The sequence below is a fragment of the Salmo salar genome, chromosome 11 (genome assembly GCF_965601325.2).
Source record: "Salmo salar chromosome 11, fSalSal1, whole genome shotgun sequence".
In the NCBI taxonomy this organism is placed as follows: domain Eukaryota; kingdom Metazoa; phylum Chordata; class Actinopteri; order Salmoniformes; family Salmonidae; genus Salmo; species Salmo salar.
The window spans coordinates 4,539,871-4,565,024 of record NC_138301.1 but is presented as its reverse complement, the minus strand read 5'-3'; the positions used below and the strand labels follow the sequence as shown (position 1 = coordinate 4,565,024).

Genomic DNA, 25,154 nt, shown 5'->3' with positions numbered 1-25,154 from the left:
GGATGTCCTCTGAGTGGCACACATACACAATCCACATATCATTTGTCTCAAGGCTTAAAAATCCTTCTTTAACCTGTCTCCTCCCCTTCATCTACACTGATTGAAGTGGATTTAATAAGTGACATCAATAAGGGACCATAGCTTTCACCTGGTCAGTTTATAGTATGTCATGGAAAGAGCAGGTGTTCCTAATGTTTTGTACAATCAGTGTATACAGGGCATTCGAAAAGTATTCAGACCCCTTGACTTTTCCCACATTTTGTTAAGTTACAAGCTTAATTATAAAATGGATTAAAAAGAAAATCCTCTCATCAATCTACACACAATACCCCATAATGACAAGCAATTTTTGCAAATGTGTATATATATATAAAAAAAGAACTGAAATATCACATTTGCATAACTATTCAGACCATTTACTCAGTACTTTGTTGAAGCACCTTTGGCAGCGATTAGCCTCGAGTCATCTTGGGTATGATGCTACAAGCTTGACACACCTGTATTTGGGGAGTTTTCAAGCTCTGGGAGACTTGAGAAGAACTCTGGAGTTCTTTCATAGTGACCATCGGGTTATTGGGTTTTTGGTCACCTCCCTGATTGCTCAATTTGGCCAGCCGGCCAGCTGTAGGGAGAGTCTGTGGTTCGAAACTTCCTCCATTTAAGAATGATGGAGGCCACTGTGGTCTTGGGGACCTTCAATACTATAGAAATACTTTGGTACCCTTCCCCAGATCTGTGCCTTGACACAATCCTGTCTCGGAGCTCTAAGGACAATTCCTTAGACCTCGTGGCTTGGTTCTTGCTCTGACATGCACTGTCAACTGTGGGACCTTATATTGGACGGTACCAAACGCAACAAGGGGGAGGTTCAGCTAGAACCTCCGTTTCGACAGGAAAAACGGACTAACTTTCCATATCATGTCCAAATCAATGGAATTTACCACAGGTGGACTCCAATCAAGTTGAAGAAACATCTCAAGGATGATCAATGGAAACAGGATACACCCAAGCTCAATTTCGAGACTCATAACAAAGGGTCTGAATACAAACGTAAATAAGTTATTTCATATTTTTGTGTTTTTTTGGGGGGGGCAAAAACATCTAAAAACCTGTTTTCGCTTTGTCATTATGGGGTATTGTGTATAGATTGATGGTGAGAATTTGTATTTAATCCATTTTAGAATAAGGCTGTAACGTAATAAAATGTGAAAAAAGTCAAGGGGTCTGAATACTTTCGAAATGCACTAGTATCTGAGTATCCTTATCTGAGGGAGACATAGTTCTACACCATTGCACACCATTTTTGCATATCATTGCAAAGATGATTTACTATGAAAAGCAACCATAATGTTTTATATAGATGAGAACATTTTTGGAATGCAGCAATTCACGTTTGGTTTGGTCACATGGGTTGGTTATACGTGTTATACGTATATTTATTTTAGATGCACATAAATGATCACTGCCATCTTGTTAACACGTAAGCTTCAAGTATTTTGAGTAATACCGTTATGTTTTAAGCAGATAGAAAATGTTACCCTAAATTAGTGCTGCACTCATTATAAAATAACTATATGATTCATTCCACAACCTGTCAGTGACTTGTTTGATCTTAAAGTGTGGGTGCAGTCCTAATTCACTAGGAAATGCAAAGTGTGCCTGGCTTAGAAGTGAGCCTATAGGCCTGGCAGTCCCAGGCTGCAGAGAGTGAGGACTGGCAACTCGCTGCTGTGGCATCTCCTCACCAGGAGAGAGCAGTATTGAACTAGACTGGGCTCTGTGTCACTGTCAGCAGTACTGCAGAGGACCATGCTCTGGGTTGAAGTTTCCCCTGGGTGTAGATCTAGGATTAGCTTCCCCTCCCCAATCCTAACCTTTGCAAAATGCAAAACTGACCCAAGATCAGCATCTAGGAGCAACTTCACCCTAAACCAAGAACCACACTCTCTACTAGTTGGTGTATATAGAGGCAGAGTGCTTTAATATCATGAAAATTGTGGATCCAAAGGATGTATTTAAATAGTGTGTACAGTACCTGTCCTGTTGAGCAGGTTGTGTCGGGCCCTAATGAAGCCCAGGATGTCTGCGTCTGTCTGCTGGTCTCCAGTCAGAGGGATGAAGGACTTTGAGAGCTCAGTGGAGGACAGGGCTCTGGAACACACAAACACACACTAAGACACACTAAATAGCTCCAAATTAAACAATTTTATCAATCCCACCCCTCCACACACACAGCCATCTCTTTGTTACACTAACACACACATTTGAGTAATTTAGCAGACACGCTTAACCAGAGCGACTTACAGTAAGTAGTGAGCAGATTTTTTTTTTTAAAGAATAATACCGTACTGGTACACCATGGGAATAGAACCCACAACCCTTGCACTTTATTTTTATTTTTTTATTAGCAAAAATGCTTAAAAACCTGTTATTGATTTGTATGGACTTGGTCTTTTACCAAATAGGGCAATGTTCTGAATACCACCCCTACCTTTTCACAACACAACTGATTGGCTCAAACGCATTAGGAAAGAAAGAAATTCCACAAATTAACTTTTAACAAGGCACACCTGTTAATTGAAATGCATTCCAGGTGACTACCTCATGAAGCTGGTTGAGAGAATGCCAAGAGTGTGCAAAGCTGTCATCAAGGTAAACGGTGGCTACTTTGAAGAATCTCAAATATAAAATATATTTTCATTTGTTTAACACTTTTTTGGTTACTACATGATTCCATATGTGTTACCCATAGGCAGGCATATAGGAAGGAACCTGCTAACACTGATTTAGAGTAATTATATTGTGTGAATATTCTAAAGACCAACTGTCATCAAAGGCTTGACACAAACTTGGAGCCAGAGAACTAACCTTTATCAATGCAGGATTTTTTTATTTGAAATAGTTTGATAAAAACAGTGATTATACAGTAACAAAAGAGATGATTAAGGTTGATGAAAGGAATTAAAGGGGAATTTCACCCTGGGGGAATCAGGGCTTGTTTTCATCATGTCGGAGGCATTTCTACGACAGTGAGATGTGGTTCACACGTTGCCCAGGAGGAAGGCAGGTCTGGTGTTTCACACGCTGAATGGTACACTTTATGACAGCTTCTGGTGTATTGATGGGGAGGGAGGTGGCATTTCGTGAAGCCTTCATATTATATAGTGATCGCATTTACACTTTTGTGCGCGGAGATATGGTTGTCCTTGTTCGATAGAGGCATTGTGCGTCTTTCAGCTATGTTCCTATTGCCGGATTCATTGCTAAATATATAAGCAGACACATTTTTTCCAGTCTCTGAAAGACAACAACTTGTGTTGGGCGTTGCTTCCTGTTCTGGCCTCCATCCTTCCCCAAGGCGGCCATATTTGAAAACAACACAATCCTTTGGGCAAAACTGAATGAACTGACCAGAGGCAATGGTTTCAAGTGATTCCTCCCAACAACACAAATTTGACCATGGAGCATTTTGTTATGTTCTATAAGCTACATGGTGACATTCAACCGGAATATAGCGATGAGGATTCGAAACGAAGTGTTGGATTAAGCTGTTAGAAGCTCAGCTACAGCCGACGTCATTTTTCCTACAAGCCGCCAATTAACTTTAGTTTATCTATTGAAACTCATATTGAGTATTGCCTGCAAACCTGTGATACAGTGGGGGAAAACAAATAATGTTTATGTTTGCTAACTTAACTAGGTAGCTAGCTAGGTAGCTAAGTTAGCTAAACAACTACCGGTAGCCATATCTATGACTAAAAATAGAAGAGGTTTTACAATTAGAGATCTTTTGTACCTCGGTTGTAAAACGTCTTCTCCTTTTAGTTGTAGATATGGCTGCTAAACAGCAAGCTACAACATTGCAACCAGCCAAGTAAAGCTAGGTTAACCAGCAAACGTTAGCACATGACTGGAGTTGGCTTGTTAGCTTGGCGCCTGCTAACTTATGTGTCACGCCTCACGTTTGTAACTTGTTAGCAAACATGTGTAACATCAGCAACTAAATCGTTTTACTAGCTAACTATGTAACATAATTGACGAGGGTTGACATTGGTTATGATTATGACCGTGGATGCATTTCAATCACAAAATTATAGGCATGACGCAAGATAGGATTCCAAGATGTAAATAACAAGTATTGTATATCTAGCTAAGCTAGCTAAGTTTACTAGCAAACAGTTAGGAGAACAATACAATAAATCTCAAAAACTGAAGCTGCCTTTAGTATAAAAATATTTGCCTAAGCATGCCTGATAGAAATGGCTGTAGGTAGATACTGTCTGCCAACCTAAACTCAGCAAAAAAAAGAAACGTCCCTTTTTCAGGACCCTGTCTTTCAAAGATAATTCGTAAAAATCCAAATAACTTCATAGATCTTCATTGTAAAGGGTTTAAACACTGTTTCCCATGCTTGTTCAATGAACCATAAACAACTATGAAAATACACCTGTGGAACGGTCGTTAAAACACAAACAGCTTACAGACGGTAGGCAATTAAGGTCACAGTTATAAAAACTTAGGACACTAAAGAGGCCTTTTTACTGACTCTGAAAAACATCAAAAGAAAGATGCCCAGGGTCCCTGTTCATCTGTGTGAACATGCCTTAGGCATGCTGCAAGGAGGCATGAGAACTGCAGATGTGGCCAGGGCAATAAATTGCAATGTCTGTACTGTGAGACGCCTAAGACAGCGCTACAGGGAGACAGGACGGACAGCTGATCATCCTCGCAGTGGCAGACCACGTGTAACAACACCTGCACAGGATCGGTACATCTGAACATCACACCTGCGGGACAGGTACAGGATGGCAACAACAACTGCCCGAGTTACACCAGGAATGCACAATCCCTCCATCAGGGCTCAGACTGTCCGCAATAGGCTGAGAGAGGCTCGACTGAGGGCTTTTCGGCCTGTTGTAAGGCAGGTCCTCACCAGACATTACCGGCAACAACATCGCCTATGGGCACAAACCCACCGTCGCTGGACCAAACGACTGGCAAAAAGTGCTCTTCAGTGAAGAGTCGCGGGTTTGTCTCACGAGGGGTGATGGTCGGATTCGTGTTTATTGTCGAAGGAATGAACGTTACACCGAGGCTTGTACTCTGGAGCGGGATCGATTTGGGGGTGGAGGATCCATCACGGTCTGGGGCGGTGTGTCACAGCATCATCGGACTGAGCTTTTTGTCATTGCAGGCAATCTCAACGCTGTGCGTTATAGGGAAGACATCCTCCTCCCTCATGTGGTACCCTTCCTGCAGGCTCATCCTGACATGACCCTCCCGCATGACAATGCCACCAGCCATACTGCTCGCTCTGTGCGTGATTTCCTGCAAGACAGGAATGTCAGTGTTCTGCCATGGCCAGCGAAGAGCACGGATCTCAGTCCCATTGAGCACATCTGGGACCTGTTGTATCGTAGGGTGAGGGCTAGGGCCATTCCCCCAAGAAATGTCTGGGAACTTGCAGGTGCCTTGGTGGAAGAGTGGGGTAACATCTCACAGCAAGAACTGGCAAATCTAGTGCCGTCCACAAGGAGGAGATGCACTGCAGTACTTAATGCAGCTGGTGGCCACACCAGATACGGACTGTTACTTTTGATTTTAACCCCCCCTTTGTTCAGGGACACATTATTCCATTTCTGTTAGTCACATGTCTGTGGCACTTGTTCAGCTTATGTCTCAGTTGTTGAATCTTGTTATGTTCATACAAATATTTACACATGTTAAGTTTACTGAAAATAAACACAGTTGACAGTGAGAGGACGTATCTTGTTTTGCTGAGTTTACCTACCTAGGTACATTTGTACTGTCTGGTCCCTGTGTAAAGGTTGAGGGTTATGCCATATTTATTTCTATTAGGCTAGATATTGTTGTAAATGTAATCTCTGTGCCTGTGCACATGTATGCATATTCAACTAGTCTACCCTAATGTTGTTGTTATGCTGGCACAGTTCAACTGTCGTTCAAACTACAGTAGAGTTTAATTTATTAAATGTTTTTGTCATACAGACAATATTATGGTGTCTGGGCTTCTTCCCGGAGTGTATTCTCGATACAGAAACAGAATTCCTTTGCCTGCGTGTCATTGTATTAGACATTAGGCTGGATTTCAAGCAACTCATGAGGAGCTGAATGGCTGTTTGATCATGAAAACACTCCTCCCACAGCTTTACAAGTATTCCCTGAACTTTACTACACTGCTCATACTGTATTTTCTTAATGCATGTTTCTTTGTGAATGGCAATTTCATAATGAACACCAGTTCTCTAAGCTACAGATTGTTACACCAGATAATGTGATTTAACCAAAGATTGATGCTATCCATTACTAGGAGTTACAGGAAGGGTACTGTTTGGTGTAGCACAGAGACGTTTTTACCAATCGTAGTGATGCCGTCTTTGTCCTCAATTCGGGGAAAAAGGAGTCTCATAAAATGTCTGTGTCCAGTTGCAGGGAGTCAGTTTGAATTAAGAAAATGCTCCATTATTAAACTAAATACTTATTTTGCTCCATGAAGTAATCCAATAATGTGTACGTGTCTATTTTAAGTCTTCTCTCATTGATCGAGACAGGACTCTGTCATCATGACATGCAGCACTTTGGTGTGGACACCCAGCTGTCTCATTTAATGAGAGAAGACTTGAAATACACAAGATGTTGGCAAAAATCTTTGGGTAAATCACATTATTTGGTGTAACAACCAGCTAATTATTAGAATCAAGTGTGCTCGATTAGGATTGGAGTGAAAACCTACAGGATGGTAGCTCTCTAGGAACCGGGTTGGAGAGCCCTGATGTAGAACCACCGTAAAGAAATATGGATATTTTCTATCAATATTCTAAATGTGTCTGCCTTTATGGATTCACAACATATCTATATCAGCTGTAGAGGGCTCTGTAGCATCAAACAGATGCTAGACATCCAGATATCCAAAGAATATTTGGATATTCAACAAGAATGGGTATTCAACAAGAATGTTATATGGTAAAAGTAACATACACCATTGTTTTGTATGAACAGTGTAGTTCAGTGAGTCCGAGTGTGTCTCAGGTGTAAAGACACACAACTGCAGAGAACTGTTCAAGGGGTCTGAATACTTTCCGAATGCAGTGTATATGAATTAGCTGATGGCTTTCAGAGTTCAATGCAGGACTGTAACATTAGCTAGTGTCATGACTCTCCTGTGAGGATCCAAGGATCAGGTTACAGTGGGCTTTATGACACCTCACGTCGATCGTAAATTATAGGCAGCAGACGATTCCTTTTGGTTTCTAGTTTGGGCGAATGGAATGTCTCTTTGTTAAAGAAGACTTTGCTGCCCAAAACTTCAATGTCAAACAATGAACACTGGGACAATATATTTCAACATCCAAATGTTGGGAATGATGAGAGACGGAATATGGAAAATTAAGACGTTATAACAAAAACATTGTAACTTGAAGAGCTTTTACACTGTGTACATCTGGTTTACATCCTTTAAGTTGTGTAGAAAATATAAAGGATAAAGATAATGTTTTTGTGATGATAAGATTGTGATTTTAGTTCTCTAACAAGATCATAGTAAATTATGATACCTTGCCTCGTAACTAGCCACGCCCCAGGGAGCCCAGAGAGCGTGTCAGCATGATGTAAATGCCCCCTTTTTACCCAGGGGTATAAAGGATTGATTTAAGGATTAACCTATCAGACTAGACGGACCACAAGCTGCAGCTAGGTCCACATTAGTCCCAATCCTGAGAATCAGCACGAGGTTGAAGAAGACAAAAGTAACCTCTAACAATCAATGTTACAGTTGAGTAGCTGTTCTAAGTACTGTATCTTAGAAAGTGAATTTAAGTAGGACCATCTGGTTATTCTCTTCAAATCATCGTCGCATTTACTGCTCTCATCGCCACTCTGGAGTTCATCGACACGGCTGATTAGCCATCCTCAGAAGACCACTCTTCCAGAATGAGTGCAAGTAAACAGACAACTAAGAAGGACATTGTGACCTCTTGTGGGCAATCAGAGACTTACATCCAAGAACGAAGAAGGCCCTCCGAAGGAGAAGGCCCAATCGACCCTCCTCACAAAGCTGAACCTTTTCCACGAAAGCCTGGGCCCAACAGAGATACGCGACAAAGCCATTCAACACGTAAATACATACATTACTTCTTACCCAAAAGAGCGGCAGTTCGGGGCAAGGTATTAGGGTTATTGTGAGTGTAGTTCCCAAATGTATCCAAGTGTTGCTTCTCTTTCTCTCTCTCTTTAACTCTCCATCTTGTGTAACAAGTATCATATTGTGTTAGTCCACTAGGAACTTGTCATCGTATTTGGTTTCTAATCAATAACCTATACAGTGTGTGTGTGTGTGTGTGTGTGTGTGTGTGTGTGTGTGTGTGTGTGTGTGTGTGTGTGTGTGTGTGTCCTATGTTATCATTTAGTTTGTTAGTAAATAAATAATCAAATCAATTTGTGTGGTACTGAATGATTAGTAAGACTCGGGTTTGTGCAGATTCACGAAGTCTGCGATGTTCAGAATGAGACTGATATTAGGAAATGATTAAGTCGTGACTTATGATATCTATATATTCTTCAGTTAATTCAGGAGACAGTAATTCGTTAAACTTTTCCCGTGGTGCCCCAAATTCCTAATAAGTTAATTGTTACATGATTAATTTAATCTAATAACAATTAAACATAGTAGGTAATTATTTGCTGAATAACAGTCAACACCTTAATTATAGTCACGTCACGACACTAGCTAACTTAAATAGTCCAGCTAGGCTAGCAAGATAACTAACATTAGGTTACCTCTAATCTTCAATCTTCTGTAATGTTGTGAAGGAGAAGAAAAAAAAGATGGTATCACAACTTCTCAGCTGTCGTCGAAATGGAATCCCCATCAGCTCAGCCTGAAAATTCCTCTGAAAACCTTTGGTCACAGTAAGTCGATTCATTCTTGATAGCCGCAAGCCACTGGCAGCATTGGGGTAAATCTCTGGTAGGTAGAATGGTGAAAGATAACTAATTTTCGCGTTTGTTTTTAATTAGCACAGCTAGGCACAGAACCCCACACAGGCATGATGACAAACGTTACTGAAAACAAACATTGTAAAAAAAATTATAATACAAAATGCCTAAAGAAGTTCTGAGATTGCTGTGTGTTGTTCATTCGAAGTACACAATGCCATTGTCCAAGTTTGTGGGCATGCCACATCTACCTTAGCTGGTGGTATCTGAATTCGCTATGAATGACATACTTTGTGGTTCACTATTAGCAGACGAATAAACAGGAAGTCAAAACTTCCCGATTCTACCAGTGAAATGATAATGTGAAAATTCTAGCTTGTGGTTTGGATAATTGTGATGTTTATGATAAAAACGTAATACTGTTAACCTCTATGGGCTAGGCGGGACGAATTCGTCCCACCTACGTAACAGCCACTTGAAGCCTGTGGCGCGATTTTCAAAACCTTAAAAATCCTATTACTTCAATTTCTCAAACATATGACTATTTCACAGCTATTTAACCTGTTAGGGCTAGGGGGCAGTATTGACACGGCTGGATAAAAAACATACCCGATTTAATCTGGTTACCACTCCTACCCAGTAACTAGAATATGCATATACTTATTACATATGGATAGAAAACACCCTAAATTTTCTAAAACTGTTTGAATGGTGTCTGTGAGTATAACAGAACTCAAATGGCAGGTCAAAACCTGAGAGATTCCTTTACAGGAAGTGGCCTGTCTGACCATTTCTTGAACTTCTTTTCCATCTCTATCATTTACTAAGGATCTCCGCTCTAACGTGACACTTCCCACGTCGTCCATAGGCGCTCAGAGCCCGGGAAAAAACAGAATGTCGTCATTCCAGCCCCAGGCTGAAACACATTATCGCCTTTCTCAAGTGGCCGATCAAGGGACACTGGGCTTATGCTCGTGACCCCGACCGCCCCCGCCTTTGGGATTTTTTCCTCTGTTTGCCGAAAAGGAGATTCCCTGTCGGAATATTATCGCTTTTCTACGAGAAAAATGTCGTAAAAATTGATTTTAAACAGCGGTTGACATGCTTCGAAGTACGGTAATGGAATATTTAGAATTTTATTGTCACGAATTGCGCCATGCGCGCGACACTTCTTTACTATTTCGGATAGTGTCTGGAACGCACGAACAAAACGCCGCTATTCGGATATAACGATGGATTATTTTGGACCAAACCAACATTTGTTATTGAAGTAGCAGTCCTGGGTGTGCATTCTGACGAAGACAACAAAAGGTAATGAAACTTTTATAATAGTAAATATGATTATGGTGAGTGCTAAACTTGCCGGGTGTCTAAATAGCGAGCATCACGTAGGAAGTGTCACGTTAGAGCAGAGATCCTTAGTAAAAGATAGAGATGGCAAAGAAGTTCCAGAAATGGTCAGACAGGCCACTTCCTGTAAAGGAATCTCTCAGGTTTTGACCTGCCATTTGAGTTCTGTTATACTCACAGACACCATTCAAACAGTTTTAGAAACTTTAGGGTGTTTTCTATCCATATGTAATAAGTATATGCATATTCTAGTTACTGGGTAGGAGTGGTAACCAGATTAAATCGGGTACGTTTTTTATCCAGCCGTGTCAATACTGCCCCCTAGCCCTAACAGGTTAATATAGTAATGACCATATGCCCTGGCAGAGCCAGGGTGAAATTCCCCTTTAAGAATAAGACGTTTACTTTGAGCAGCTATTTTGTACCGGCAGGGAAAACCTCAGTGAGAGAACCATGAGAAAGTAAAATGTTCTTCATTTTATGGTTTCTACACGTGCTGTTTTTATGCAGTGGGAATGTTGAGCGTGAACTAGCTGTGAAAATGTAACCGATTATTGTGGATTCTGTCACTACTGGCCTAGACAACAAGGTAAGAAGAATTTGACCGAAACAAATTTTGGATTAACTATCCTTTTATCCTGTACTTTCTGATCAGTGCAAATGAAGAAAAGGAGACAAGGAAAGGATGCCACTTTAAACTTTTGAGATACAGTCTGTTTCCAGGACCCCCGTTACGTTCCCACTAAGACAAATGTTTTACATCGTCGCTTACAAAAAAAGGGAACTAACAAATGCACCAAAGCGAAAAGGGTGGTGTTTTAGGAGGGGTTCTCAAAGAAACGGGGGCATGGGGGTGGCCACTGAAAGTTGACTAGCAACAAGCAACTGGATCCTAAAAGGCACCCAGCATGAGTGCCCACTAAATTTGCCCTAGAAAAGGCAAACCAAAATAAAAACCCACATCAACTTATAATATGGAGTTAAAAGTAAGGAAGAGCACAAGAGAAAAGGCTTTATTTTCCCAAACTTAAAGAGGAAGACTTAAACACCTGCCAAGTGGAGCATTGGCTCTGCAGCTCTTAAATACTAGCTAACGACTGATTAATGTGGCAACAGCTGCAAGACATCTTGACCAATGAGGATGATTCCAATCAGTGCACGTCCACACTTAAACAGAACCAACCTTGAAATCCAAAAGTAAAAATGGAGAGAAAACAAAACCTGTAATACCTTCCCCCTTAAGACAAAAAATATAGTCCATGTATTTATTGGACAAGTTTGCTCACAACCAACCACAACATTATCAACTTAAATGCGTCACTTCTTAAATGCATTGCTTTCTCCAATATAAACATGGGGGCCATACTTGCGAACATAAGCAAGTGTTTAAAGTTAAATGGGTTCTCACGCACAAAATGCGTATCAGCCAGTGAAAAGCGTCAATTTACTTGTATGTGACCGAACGCAAAATTGTAGCTGGTCCCATCAGATAACGTATCTTTGAGAAAAGGAATGTGATTACTCGTTTAACAAAATGTCACAGAATATGTCGTACTCTTCGGCGAATATGTCGTATGTGAGAGAGAAGGACCAAGGTGCAGTCTGGCCACTCCGGGCAGTCTGGCCACTCTGGCAGCTCCGGGCAGTCTGGCCACTCTGGCAGCTCCGGGCAGTCTGGCCACTCTGGCAGCTCCGGGGGTAGTCTGGCCACTATGGCAGCTCCGGGCAGTCTGGCCACTCTGGCAGCTCCAGGCAGTCTGGCCACTCTGGCAGTTCCGGGCAGTCTGGCCACTCTGGCAGTTCCGGGCAGTCTGGCCACTCTGGCAGTTCCGGGCAGTCTGGCCACTCTGGTAGTTCCGGGCAGTCTGGCCACTCTGGCAGTTCCGGGCAGTCTGGCCACTCTGGCAGTTACGGGCAGTCTGGCCACTCTGGCAGTTCTGGGCAGTCTGGCCACTCTGGCATCTCCTGGCAGTCGGGCCACTCTGGCAACTCCTGGCAGTCGGGCCACTCTGGCATCTCGTGGCAGTCGGGCCACTCTGGCATCTCCTGGCAGTCGGGCCACTCTGGCGGCTTCTGACTAGCGGGCGGCTCTGGCGGCTCCTGACTAGCGGGCGGCTCTGGTGGCTCCTGACTGGCGGGCGGCTCTGGTGACTCCTGACTGGCGGGCGGCTCTGGTGACTCCTGACTGGCGGGCAGCTCTGGTGACGTGCGACTGGCGGGCAGCTCTGGCGACTGTTGACTGGCGGGCAGCTCTGGTGACTGACTGGCGGGCAGCTCTGGTGACTGACTGGCGGGCAGCTCTGGTGACTGACTGGCGGGCAGCTCTGGTGACTGTTGACTGGCGGGCAGCTCTGGTGACTGTTGACTGGCGGGCAGCTCTGGTGACTGTTGACTGGCGGGCAGCTCTGGTAACTGTTGAATGGCACTCCAGTCTTGCCCCGTCAAACAGCCCTTGTGCCCCCCCCTAAAAAAATCTTGGGGGTGCCTCTCGGTCTCCCTTACCCGTCGTGTTCCCCAGTCCTCGCCAGACTTCTTCCGCTGCTTGGTCCTGGTTTGGTGGGGAATTCTGTCACAGAATATGTCGTACTCTTCGGCGAATATGTCGTATGTGAGAGAGAAGGACCAAGGCGCAGCGGGATTGTGGATACTCATTTTCTTTTAATGGTAAAAGGCAAAGCATCCACCGGAAAACAAAACAATAAATGATACTCACAACATGGACAGTCTTACAGGCTGTGCAAACGCAGTGCAAGAACAATTCCCCACAACCCCAAAGACAAACACACACACCTATATAGGACTTCCAATCAAAGGCAACTATACACACCTGCCTTCAATTGGAAGTCCCAATCACCAACACAACATTAAACAAACAAACCACCTGCCACATCCTGACCAAGACTAAGCAATACGCCCTCTGCTGGTCAGGACGTGACAGTACCCCCCCTCAAGGTGCAGACTCCGGGATGCACCTAAAAAAGAAAAACACAAGAAAATCCCCAATACCCCAACAAAACCAACAAACAATAACCCCTAAACAAAAAGGGAGGGAAGGGAGGGTGGCTGCCGTCACCGACGGCACTGTGCTACACCCCCCCTCCCCAACCCACCTATATCTGGAGGTGGCTCCAGTTCTGGCAGCTCGGGGCAGTCGGGCCACTGGCAGCTCCGGGCAGTCTGGCCACTCTGGCAGCTCCGGGCAGTCTGGCCACTCTGGCAGCTCCGGGCAGTCTGGCCACTCTGGCAGCTCCGGGCAGTCTGGCAGCTCCGGGCAGTCTGGCCACTCTGGCAGTTCCGGGCAGTCTGGCCACTCTGGCAGTTCCGGGCAGTCTGGCCACTCTGGCAGTTCCGGGCAGTCTGGCCACTCTGGCAGTTCTGGGCAGTCGGGCCACTCTGGCATCTTCTGGCAGTCGGGCCACTCTGGCATCTCCTGGCAGTCGGGCCACTCTGGCATCTCCTGGCAGTCGGGCCACTCTGGCGGCTCCTGACTAGCGGGCGGCTCTGGTGGCTCCTGACTGGCGGGTGGCTCTGGTGACTCCTGACTGGCGGGCAGCTCTGGTGACGTATGACTGGCGGGCAGCTCTGGCGACTTACGACTGGCGGGCAGCTCTGGTGACTGTTGACTGGCGGGCAGCTCTAGCGACTGTTGACTGGCGGGCAGCTCTGGTGACTGACTGGCGGGCAGCTCTGGTGACTGACTGGCGGGCAGCTCTGGTGACTGTTGACTGGCGGGCAGCTCTGGTGACTGTTGACTGGCGGGCAGCTCTGGTAACTGTTGACTGGCACTCCAGTCTTGCCCCGTCAAACAGCCCTTGTGCCCCCCCTAAAAAAATCTTGGGGGTGCCTCTCGGTCTCCCTTACCCGTCGTGTTCCCCAGTCCTCGCCAGACTTCTTCCGCTGCTTGGTCCTGGTTTGGTGGGGAATTCTGTCACAGAATATGTCGTACTCGTTGCTGAAAATGTCATACTGGATAGAGAAGGACCAAGGCGCAGCGGGATTGTGGATACTCATTTTCTTTTAATGGTAAAAGGCAAAGCATCCACCGGAAAACAAAACAATAAATGATACTCACAACATGGACAGTCTTACAGGCTATGCAAACGCAGTGCAAGAACAATTCCCCACCACCCCAAAGACAAACACACACACCTATATAGGACTTCCAATCAAAAGCAACTATGCACACTTGCCTTCAATTGGAAGTCCCAATCACCAACACAACATTAAACAAACAAACCACCTGCCACATCCTGACCAAGACTAAGCAATACGCCCTCTGCTGGTCAGGACGTGACACAAAATCTCTTTCTCTGAGCAATTGTATTAGTATAAAATCATTTCCCAATTTTTTAAGCATAAAATATAACTCCGTATCTGAATTATTTTAAACAGTCATTATTGCTCATCTTTATCAAAGGTGTAAATATTTCCGACCCCACTGTATATGAACATTTGTCAGGTGGTATACAGTGAAGGAAAAAAGTATTTGATCCCCTGCTGATTTTGTACGTTTGCCCACTGACAAAGAAATTATCAGTCTATAATTTTAATGGTAGGTTTATTTGAACAGTGAGAGACAGAAGAACAACAACAAAATCCACAAAAACGCATGTCAAAAATGTTCTAAAATGATTAGCATTTTAATGAGGGAAATAAGTATTTCATGACTTAGTACTTGGTGGCAAAACCCTTGTTGGCAATCACAGAGGTCAGACGTTTCTTATAGTTGGCCACCAGGTTTGCACACATCTCAGGAGGGATTTTGTCCCACTCCTCCAAGTCATTAAGGTTTCGAGGCTGACGTTTGGCAACTCGAACATTCAGCTCCCTCCACAGATTTTCTATGGGATTAAGGTCTGGAGACTGGCTAGGCCACTCCAGGACCTTAATGTGCGTCTTCTTGAGCCACTCCTTTGTTGCCTTGGCCGTGTGTTTTGGGTCACTGTCATGCTGGAATACCCATCCACGACCCATTTTCAATGCCCTGGCTTAGAGAAGGAGGTTCTCACCCAAGATTTGACGGTACATGGCCCCGTCCATCGTCCCTTTGATGCGGTGAAGTTGTCCTGTTCCCTTAGCAGAAAAACACCCCCAAAGCATAATGTTTCCACCTCCATGTTTGACGGTGGGGATGGTGTTCTTGGGGTCATAGGCAGCATGCCTATATCCAAACACGGCGAGTTGAGTTGATGCCAAAGAGCTCCATTTGGTCTCATCTGACCACAACACTTTCACCCAGTTGTCCTCTGAATCATTCAGATGTTCATTGGCAAACTTCAGACGGGCATGTATATGTGCTTTCTTGATCAGGTGGAATTTGCGGGCGCTGCAGGATTTCAGTCCTTCACAGCGTAGTGTGTTACCAATTGTTTTCTTGGTGACTATGGTCCCAGCTGCCTTGAGATCATTGACAAGATCCTCCCGTGTAGTTCTGGGCTGATTCCTCACCGTTCTCATGATGATTGCAACTCCACGAGGTGAGATCTTGCATGGAGCTCCAGGCCGAGGGAGATTGACAGTTCTTTTGTGTTTCTTCCATTTGCAAATAATCACACCAACTGTTGTCACCTTCTCACCAAGCTGCTTGGCGATGGTCTTGTAGCCCATTCCAGCCTTGTGTAGGTCTACAATCTTGTCCCTGACATCCTTGGAGAGCTCTTTGGTCTTGGCCATGGTGGAGAGTTTGGATTGATTGATTGCTTCTGTGGTCAGATGTCTTTTATACAGGTAACAAACTGAGATTAGGAGCTCTCCCTTTAAGGGTGTGCTCCTAATCTCAGCTCGTTACCTGTATAAAAGACACCTGGGAGCCAGAAATCTTTCTGATTGAGAGGGGGTCAAATACTTATTTCCCTCATTAAAATGCAAATCATTTTATAACATTTTTGACATGCGTTTTTCTGGATTTTTTTGTTGTTATTCTGTCTCTCACTGTTCAAATAAACCTACCATTAAAATTATAGACTGATAATTTCTTTGTCAGTGGGCAAACGTACAAAATCAGCAGGGGATCAAATACTTTTTTCCCTTACTGTAGGAATTGTGTCATCTATATTCATTACATTTCGATCTGCAACATTTTGAATGTTTCACTTCACTGAATACATCCCAGATCAGTTATTCATATAATAAAGACAGAGTGGTCTCACCTGGTCATTGGATGGCTAGGAGAGGACGACTCGGAGCTCTGATTGGTCCGTATTGAACTTTGACCCCTAGCCATGCCCTCTGACTCTGGGACCTGGTGAGAAGGGATGATGTGAGTGAGACAGGTACACGTACACACACACACGCATTCCTGTGTCCTCATGTATTCTATCACAACCTATAGAAATGATGGGTGGCCGTCTGCACTCTTTCAAGGTCATTACCATGAAATGTGTTCGTAATCCAAATCATGGCCGGATGTGAGACAGTCTGGATTCAAACCAGGGACTGTAGTGACCCTTCTTGCACTGAGATGCAGTGCCTTAGACCGCTGCGCCACTCAGGAGCCAGTCTGTTACAAGTGTGTAGGTTTCAGAATAAGAATCATAGGAGAGATGGAGACCCGCACACTGTTCAATCAAAAATGTCACCCATGTCAAGAAGCTAGCCGTTGTTGTTGTTTTTATAAAATCAAAATGCGTTTCTTGGCAGAAAGACCTTCTGGAACATGTGAACTTTCATGTGCCTTAATAACAAACTTGGCTAACACTTGACACCCAGTGACATAACACGTTATGACAATGTCATAATATGTCATAACAGCTGACATAAATTGCCATAACTGCTCGTCCAAATACTTATATATATCTTAATTACATTGTTTTACATTTAGATGTGTGTATTGTTGTGCATTTAAGTGAGAATGCCCAAGAAGCCAGTGTTTGGAGTATATATTGGCACGGTGTTTGGGCATTATCACTTTTATACAACGGGTTACCAACATATTCAAAAAATGATTTACATATTCTCATAAAAAAACGGTATTTTGATTAATTTATTCATACTATTTCATCCTTCCACAAGATATGATAACGACACAAATCTAGGGTTGCTACCCAAGCCGGCTGCTCGTTCGTTCTATCGTTTCGGTTGCCAGAGCCACGAACCAGTTGTTCAGTCTTATTGTTCTGTATTTATGGACGTGACCCAGTCGTTCGTTCTAAATGTTCCATTGCCATACTGGCTGGCCATGTTCTTATCCCTTGCTTGCTAGCTAGTTAACTACAGCTAATTTACAGTCATGTCAAACATTGCAGCCAGAATAACAGCAAAGTAGCTGCATTTGCATTTGTTTAAGCTGTTTTCTAGTGACATTTATTTGGATGCATTCATAACACTGAGTTGATGAGGCGCGATTTCGCCTGGTATAGAAAATGTGCTCACTCATCAGGATACTGTTGTTCAGAAGGGCTAGCCAATAACAAAGCTACAGTACAATAACACAATCACTTCAAACAGAAACTGGAAAGACTGCAAACTAGATGCACTTCGTTTCATTTGCCAGCTGATTCATGATTTTGACTGGTTGAGTCGTCCCAACTCCCGACATGTTCATTACTATGGGACAGCAGGAGATCAAATGTGAATATTGAAACAATGTTGCAAATGTTGGAGAGACAGACAGCAAGGTTTATATAAATCTCCGCTGTTGAAAACTAAATGTTAGTCTAGAAGAAACATGAGATAATGTCTAGATGCTTTTTATAGTAGAAATCAAGTGTATAAGTTGACTGGCTGGGCTGATGAGACAGTGGATTGCACAGTCAGATGTAACAGAGTAGATAGGCATTTTAACATCATAGATTTAGCCTGTGGTAATGTGTGGAATATCAAAACCCACATTTATTCAAATTAGTTTCCTTTCTTTGAAAGTTTGTTTCTTAAAACCTTTGTTGTTGTTGTAATTAATTCTTTAGTCATGTTTTTTCATGATATTTTAAATAACTTGTAGAAAATACACTTTATGAAGAATTATGACCATCCTGTGTCATTTTACTTGGACTAAGAAAATACACATTATGACACTGTCAAGAAGCAGTATGACCATCAGAATCATATAAGCCAGATAGGCATATCACTTACATGCCCTCATATCAGTCATCAGTCAAAAAGAGGGTGTCTAGTCCTGCATTCATCCCAGTTATCAGCAACAGAGCATTGGGGTAGGTGCATATCTGACATCACTGTGCGCGCAATTACAATGATAATTTAATATGGTAAAAAATATAGTCATTTTGTTCAGTTACAGCCTTATTCCAAAATGTATTACATTGTTTTTCCCCCTCTGTCACGCCCTGACCTTAGAGAGCCGTTTTATTTCTCTATTTGGTTAGGTCAGGGTGTGATGAGGGGTGGGCATTCTATGTTATCTATTTCTTTGTTTTGGCCGAGTAGGGTTCCCAATCAGAGGCAGCTGTCTATCCTTGTCTCTGATTGGGAATCATACTTAGGCAGCTTTTTCCCACCTGTGTTTGTGGGTAGTTGTTTTCTGTTTTGTATTCTGTACCTGACAGAACTGTGCACTTTTCGTTCATTGTTATTTTGTTTGAGTGTTTCATTGAATAATAAAAATCATGAACACTTACCACGCTGCGCTTTGGTCCACTCCTTCAACTTCTGACGACAACCGTTACAAAACTACCCACCACAAAAGGACCAAGCAGCGTGGTCAGGACCAACGGACCTGGGAGGAGATCCTGGCCGGGAAAGGACCCTGGAGATAGGCCGGGGAGTTTCGCCGTCCGAAGGAGGAGATTGAAGAAGCGAGAGCAGAACGGCGACGATACAAGGAACTAGCACGGCAACGACAGAAGCACGAGAGGCAGCCCCCCAATTTTTTTTTTTTTTGGGGGGGGGGCACACGGAGAGATTGGCAGAGTCAGGGTTGAGACCTGAGCCAACTCCCCGTGCTTACCGTGGGGAGCATGTGACCAGTCGGGCACCGTGTTATGCGGTGATGCGCACTGTATCTCCAGTGCGCATTCACAGCCCGGTGCGTTCGTTGCCGGCTCCCCACATTTGCCGGGCTAAAGTGAGCATTCAGCAAGGACGTATTGTGCCAGCTCAGCGCTCCTGGTCTCCGGTGCGTCTCCTCGGTCCAGGATATCCTGCACCACCTCTACACACTGTGTCGCCAGGGGGCCTTCACAGCCCAGTGCGTCCTGTGCCAGCGCCCCGCACGTGCCGGGCAAAGGGAGCATTCAGCCAGGACGGGTTGTGTCAGCTCTACGCTGACACAGTCTGGTGCCACCTGTCCCGGCTCCACACACTAGGCCTCCAGTGCGCCTGCCCAGTACGATGTGTCCTGTTCCTGCTATCCACACTAACCCTGAGGTGCGTGTTACCAGTCTGGCGCCACCTGTGCCAGCCCCATGCATCAGGCCTCCAGTGCGCCTTCCCGTTCCAGAGCTTCCGGCGACAGTTCCCAGTCCAGAGCTTCCGGCGACAGTTCCCAGTCCAGAGCTTCCGGCGACAGTTCCCAGTCCAGAATCTCCTGAGAAGGCCTACAGCCCGGAACCTCCTGAGAAGGCCTACAGTCCGGAACCTCCTGAGAAGGCCTGCAGTCCGGAACCTCTTGAGACGGCCTGCAGTCCGGAACCTCCTGAGACGGCCTGCAGTCCGGAACCTCCTGAGACGGCCTGCAGTCCGGAACCTCCTGAGACGGCCTGCAGTCCGGAACCTCCTGAGACGGCCTGCAGTCCGGAACCTCCTGAGACGGCCTGCAGTCCGGAACCTCCTGAGACGGCCTGCAGTCCGGAACCTCCTGAGACGGCCTGCAGTCCGGAGTCTCGAGCAGCGGTCGGCAGTCCGGAGTCTCCAGTGGCGGTCGGCAGTCCGGAGTCTCCAGCGGCGGTCTGCAGTCCTGAGTCTCCAGCAACGGTCTGCAGTCCAGAACCTCCAGCGGGGGTTCCCAGTTCGGAGCCTCCGGCGTTGATCCACGGTCCGTTTCCTCCGGCAAAGATCCAAGGTCCAGTGACACAAAAGTGGAGGGATCAGCGGGCGGAGCGGGGACTACGCCCCGAACCGGAGCCGCCACCAAGGGTAGATGCCCACCCGGACCCTCCCCTATAGGTTCAGGTTTGCGGCCGGGAGTCCGCAACTTTGGGGGGGGTACTGTCACGCCCTGACCTTAGAGAGCCCTTTTATTTCTCTATTTGGTTAGGTCAGGGTGTGATGAGGGGTGGGCATTCTATGTTATCTATTTCTTTGTTTTGGCCAAGTAGGGTTCCCAACCAGAGGCAGCTGTCTATCGTTGTCTCTGATTGGGAATCATACTTAGGTAGCTTTTTCCCACCTGTGTTTGTGGTAGTTGTTTTGTATTCTGTAGCTGACAGAACTGTGCGCTTTTCGTTCATTGTTATTTTGTTCGAGTGTTTCATTGAATAATAAAAATCATGAACACTTACCACGCTGCGCTTTGGTCCACTCCTTCAACTTCCGACAATAACCGTTACACCCTCATCAATCTACACACAATACCCCATAATGACAAAGCAAAAACTGTTTTACAAATGTTGGTGAATTTATTAAAATTTAAAAACTGAAATATTACATTTACATAAGTATTCAGACCCTTAACTCAGTACTTTGTTGAAGCACCTTTGGCAGCGATTACAGCCTCGAGTCTTAGGTATGACGCTACAAGTTTGGCACACCTGTATTTGGGGAGTTTCTCCCATTCCCCTCTGCAGGTTGGCTTAAGAGGGTGGGAATGATACTGAATAGACAAAGAAGAGCTCTCCAGTAGGTGTACCAAAACATTCAAGGGCCATTTTCTCAAAACTGGAGTTACAAGTTTACCAACTTTCAAAGCAGAATTACATTCCCATTGTTTCTCAACTACAGTGTATGATATACCATGTTCTAGCTCTGAGTCTCTACTTTTATCCAATGTAAAAAACACAATTTCAAATTTTGATACATAAGACCGAATTCAGGAAACTAGGCAAATGTCGCGGGCCACTACATCACGAGAGAGCCGTTTAAACGTAGACTTTTATTTTAATCAAAATAGATTTTTTGGGGGGGCAGAAATGCCTTCTCGAACATGTGAACTTTCATCTGCCTTAATAACACTTGTATGCCATCTGTAAATAAGAATAAAATTGTTAACCTGTTAGGGCTAGGGGGCAGTATTTACACCGCCGGATAAAAAAAGTACCCGATTTAATCTGGTTACCACTCCTACCCAGTAACTAGAATATGCATATACTTATTACATATGGATAGAAAACACCCTAAAGTTTCTAAAACTGTTTGAATGGTGTCTGTGAGTATAACAGAACTCATTTGGCAGGCAAAAACCTGACAAGGTTTCAGGCAGGAAGTGGCCTGTCTGACAAGGTGTCGTTCTTCTTGTCTCTGTTTATTGAAGAGTGAGGATCTTAGCTGTCCCGTGACACTTCCTACGGCTGCCATAGGGTCTCAGAAGGCGGTAAAAAGCTGAATCGTGGCTTTGCAGGCTCTGGCTGAAAAAAAGTAGCGCGTTTGGGTAGTGGCTGGTTACAGTACTGTGAGACTCAGGCTCGTGCCCGCGTCGACCGAAAGCTTTGTTTACTTTCCTCTGTTTAGCTAAATGGACATTCCCGGTCGGAATATTATCGCTTTTTTACGAGAAAAATTGCATAAAAATGGATTTTAAACAGCGGTTGACATGCTTCGAAGTACGGTAATGGAATATTTACATTTTTTTTGTCACGAATTGCGCCATGCGCACGACCCTGATTTACCATTTCAGATAGTTTCTGGGACGCACGAACAAAACGCCGCTATTCGGATATAACGATGGATTATTTTGGACCAAACCAACATTTGTTATTGAAGTAGCAGTCCTGGGAGTGCATTCTGATGAAGACAACAAAAGGTAATCAAACTTTTATAATAGTAAATATGATTATGGTGAGTGCTAAACTTGCCGGGTGTCTAAATAGCTAGCCCGTGATGCCTGGGCTATGTACTTAGAATATTGCAAAATGTGCTTTCACCAAAAAGCTATTTTAAAAACGGACATATCGAGTGCATAGAGGAGGTCTGTATCTATAATTCTTAAAATAATTGTTATGCTTTTTGTGAACGTTTATCGTGAGTAATTTAGTAAAATGTTAGCGAATTCCCCGGAAGTTTGCGGGGGGTATGCTAGTTCTGAACGTCACATGCTAATGTGAAAAGCTGGTTTTTTATATAAATATGAACTTGATTGAACAAAACATGCATGTATTGTATAACATAATGTCCTAGGGTTGTCATCTGATGAAGATCATCAAAGGTTAGTGCTGCATTTAGCTGTCTTCTGGGTTTTTGTGACATTATATGCTAGCTTGAAAAATGGGTGTCTGATTATTTCTGGCTTGGTACTCTGCTGACATAATCTAATGTTTTCCTTTCGTTGTAAAGCCTTTTTCAAATCGGACAGTGTGGTTAGATTAACGAGAGTCTTGTCTTTAAATAGCTGTAATATAGTCATATGTTTGAGAAACTGAAGTAATAGGATTTTTAAGGTTTTGAAAATCGCGCAACAGGCTTCAAGTGGCTGTTACGTAGGTGGGACGAATTCGTCCCGCCTAGCCCAGAGAGGTTAAATTATGAGACTAAAAAGTCAGCAACCTTCCCGCTATCCATGATTGGCTGAGATAATGAGTGGGCTGGACATTCAGTTTGGATTGGTCTGCCATACATGGACAACTCTAGAGCAGTGGTTAAAATAATGATAAAAATACTCTTTCAAAATGCAGATGTTTACTTAATTATGGATACATAACAAATTATTATGGGAATAAATATCACTGAATGACAGAAATATTGGAACAAAGTAGGCTAATGAAGGTAAACAAATTGCTGCTTACTGGAAAATATTATCAAACACACACCGTCACGTTGTACAGCGCCATTATGGCTATTAGCAGGGCTATTAGCAGGACAATAGACTTGCCTAGGAGGAGTGTAGGCGGAGAATTCTATCATCAAATGTATTTCTTAGTTAGGTTGGCTGTATCACAAACGGCCGTGATTGGTTGAAATTTCAGTTTAATCCACGAGAAAAGACAGACCAAATAATACAACAAATATTGTGGTTAAACTCAAATATACTAACTGATAAAAAAACGTTATCAATTGGAACCTTTAACATGTGGAAGAGGGAAAAAATATTATTATTATTATTAACTGTTTTTCACAAGCGTAGCAGGTTGTGAATTCTGCAAACAACGTTTCTAGGATGGATATTAGCAGGATAGATGATGCAATCTCTATTGCACTCCACACTGCCCTTTCCCACCTGGACAAAAGGAACACTTATATGAGAATGCTATTCATTGACTACAGCTCAGCGTTCAACACCATAGTACCCTCAAAGCTCATCATTAAGCTAAGGATCCTGGGACTAAACACCTCCCTCTGCAACTGGATCCTAGACTTCCTGACGGCCCGCCCCCAGGTGGTAAGGGTAGGTAGCAACACATCTGCCACGCTGATCCTCAACACTAGAGCCCCCCAGGGGTGCATGCTCAGTCCCCTCCTGTACTTCCTGTTCACCTACGACTGCATTGCCAGGCACGACTCCAATGCCATCATTAAGTTTGCAGACAACACAACAGTGGTAGGCCTGATCACCGATAATGACGAGACAGCCTATAGGGAGGAGGTCAGAGACCTGGCCGGGTGGTGCCTGAATAACAACCTATCCCTCAACGTAACCAAGACTAAGGAGATGATTGTGAACTACAGGAAAAGGAGGACCGAATACGCCCCCATTCTCTTCGATGGGGCTGTAGTGGAGCAGGTTGAGAGCTTCAAGTTCCTTGGTGTCCACATCAACAACAAACTAGAATGGTCCAAACACACCAAGACATTCATGAAGAGGGCACGACAAAGCCTATTCCCCCTCAGGAAACTAAAAAGATTTGGCATGGGTCCTGAGATCCTCAAAAGGTTCTACAGCTGCAACATCGAGAGCATCCTGACTAGTTGCATCACTGCCTGGTACGGCAACTGCTCGGCCTCCGACCGCAAGGCACTATAGAGGGTACTGCGTACGGCCCAGTACATCACTGGGGCTAAGCTGCCTGCCATCCAGGACCTCTACACCAGGCAGTGTCAGAGGAAGGCCCTAAAAAGACCCCAGCCACCCCAGTCATAGACTGTTCTCTCTACTACCGCATGGCAAGCGGTACCGGACTGCCAAGTCTAGGACAAAAAGGCTTCTCAACAGTTTTTACCCCCAAGTCATAAGACTCCTGAACAGGTAATCAAATGGCTACCCGGACTATTTGCATTGTGTGCCCCCTAACCCCTCTTTTCCGCTGCTGCTACTCTCTGTTTATCATATATGCATAGTCACTTTAACCATATCTACATGTACATACTACCTCAATTGGCCCGACCAACCAGTGGACCCGCACATTGGCTAACCGGGCTATCTGCTTTGTGTCCCGCCACCCGCCAACCCCTCTTTACGCTACTGCTACTCCCTGTTCATCATATATGCATAGTCACTTTAACCATATCTACATGTACATACTACCTCAATCGGCCTGACTAACCTGTGTCTGTATGTAGCCTCACTACTTTTATAGCCTCGCTACTGTATATAGCCTCACTACTGTTTTTCACTGTCTTTTCACTGTTGTTTTTATTTCTTTACTTACCTATTGTTCACCAAATACCTTTTTTTCATTAAAGGTTAGAGCCTGTAAATAATCATTTCACTGTAAGGTCTACACCTGTTGTATTCAGCGCACGTGACAAATAAACATTTTGATTTGAGATTACAATCGCTCACTTTCAATTTTTTGAAAACAAAATAATCTCCAAAATATCGGTATATATGTAGCCTACATGTATGGTGTGGTAAACTATTTCAACAC

General features: G+C 44.2%; 1 protein-coding gene across 2 annotated transcripts in view; it reads right to left on the bottom strand.

Moving 5' to 3' along the window:
- Window positions 1–25,154, bottom strand: part of kif6 (kinesin family member 6) — a 288,300-nt gene that overhangs the window by 5,514 nt on the left and 257,632 nt on the right. For both annotated transcript variants that reach the window (XM_082957633.1, XM_082957634.1), the window contains 2 exons: window positions 16,455–16,546; window positions 2,036–2,151 (listed from right to left, as the gene is read on the bottom strand). In XM_082957633.1, the coding sequence (XP_082813759.1) occupies window positions 2,036–2,151; window positions 16,455–16,546 (208 nt within the window). The remainder of the gene's footprint in view (window positions 1–2,035; window positions 2,152–16,454; window positions 16,547–25,154) is intronic.